Below are 1691 nucleotides of genomic sequence, written 5' to 3'. Positions count from 1 at the left end.
AATGGACCCTATGCTCAGCACAGAGCCCAACGCAGGGCTCAGTCTCATGACCCTGAGATCATGACCCAAACTGAAACCAAGAGTCTGATGCTTAACCAACTGAGCCATCCAGGTGCCCCAGTTTTTTGTTTCTCAACCAAGCATTGAACAATGTAGCATGTAGACTGGCTCATCCGTTTTCTGGACTGGGAGGAAAGAGAAAGGTCTTAATCCTTAGAAATGCTGTCCATGTCAGGACTGGATTGGTAAAAGGACAGAAAAAAATATCTTGTCTTTGACAGCTATAGCTTCCCTCATTAATTTCAGGGTTTTTGTTAGACCACCTTGATTGCCACAGGCATTCCCAGGACTCTTTTGAGGGCAGTCTTCACCTCCTGATTCCTCAGACTGTAGACAAGGGGATTAAGCAGGGGAGTCACCACAGTGTAGGTCACCGCCACCAGCTGATCTTTGTCAGAGGCAGACTTGGATCTGGGCCTCAGGTAGATAATGGAGGCACAGCCGTAATGCACAAAGACCACCGTGAGGTGGGAGGCACATGTGGCAAAGGCCTTCCTTTTTCCCTCAGCTGAGGGGATCTTCAGGATGGTGTTAACGATGAAGCCGTAGGAGATGAGAATCAGCAGGAAAGGCACCATGATCACCAGGATGCTGAGGCTGAAGAGAACCAGTTCCTTTACATGAGTGTCTGTGCAGGCTAACTTAATAACGGGCGCCATGTCACAGAAATAGTGGTTGACCCTGTTGGGGCCACAGAAAGGCATGTCACAGATGAGGTTGGTGGCCACCAAAGCAATGAAGAAACCCGTGACTCCAGACAGGGAAACCAACCCCAACCCTAGCCTTTTGTTCATGATGAGTGTGTACCTCAGAGGGTGGCAGATTGCCACATAGCGATCATACCCCATCACAGCAATGAGGAAGCAGTTGGTGCAGGCAAAGCCAAGGAAGAAGAAGAGCTGGGTGGCACAGGCCACAAAGGAGATGCTCTTGGTGGCCGAGAGCAGGTGGGCCAGCAGCTGAGGGATGATGACAAATGTGTAGCAGGATTCGGAAAAAGAAAGAATGAACAGGAAACCGTACATGGGAGTGTGCAGAGTTCGGCTACAGCGGATCACGGCCATGATGGTGGCATTGGCCAGCAGGATGGTCAGGTACAGGAGAAGGAAGACCACAAACAGCAGCAGCTGGAGCTCCCCCAGGCTGGAGAAGCCCACCAGGATGAACTGGGCAACCATCGTGGTTCTGTTGGAACCATGCATCTGCATGACTTCTTTCTGCAAATGAGTTTGGGAGACACAATGATGAATATCTTCCCGATGACTTCTTTTTCAGTGTCTTCTCTTCAGGCCCAGAGTATCAATAAATCTCTCTGCCTCTCTCTCTGCCTCTATCTCCCTCTCTCTCAAAAAGATACTCCTTCTGATGATTTTTATAAGAAATTATTAATCTCCAATAATGAGAGAATGATTAGTTATATTATAGAAATGTACAAGATGAAAAGAAACAACAAGAGAAGCTACTTTGATATTCCCCAAGATGACATGAGGACATGAGAAAATCTCCTACCATAATAAGAGAAAAGATAAGATACCAAGCCATATTTAAGATATCAACCTGTATTTATGGTAAGGTTGGAGATGATTTGGGTTTGTTTTCTGATATATTTTTATATTTTCAAATATTTAACA

The 1691-nt window shown here is 46.4% G+C and overlaps 1 protein-coding gene across 1 annotated transcript; it reads right to left on the bottom strand.

Moving 5' to 3' along the window:
• Positions 1–314: 314 nt before the first annotated feature.
• LOC116575968 (olfactory receptor 10T2) lies at positions 315–1262 on the bottom strand. The gene has a single exon (XM_032317583.1). The coding sequence runs from the start codon at positions 1260–1262 to the stop codon at positions 315–317; it is 948 nt and encodes a 315-aa protein (XP_032173474.1).
• Positions 1263–1691: the final 429 nt, after the last annotated feature.

The sequence above is a fragment of the Mustela erminea genome, chromosome 17 (genome assembly GCF_009829155.1).
Source record: "Mustela erminea isolate mMusErm1 chromosome 17, mMusErm1.Pri, whole genome shotgun sequence".
Classification (NCBI taxonomy): domain Eukaryota; kingdom Metazoa; phylum Chordata; class Mammalia; order Carnivora; family Mustelidae; genus Mustela; species Mustela erminea.
The sequence above is the reverse complement of the archived record's forward strand: the minus strand, read 5'-3'. Positions and strand labels throughout refer to the sequence as shown.

Bases quoted from the DNA above. Each gene is read 5' to 3' on its own strand.
- LOC116575968 (XM_032317583.1), bottom strand. From the start codon at position 1,262: ATGCATGGTTCCAACAGAACCACGATGGTTGCCCAGTTCATCCTGGTG.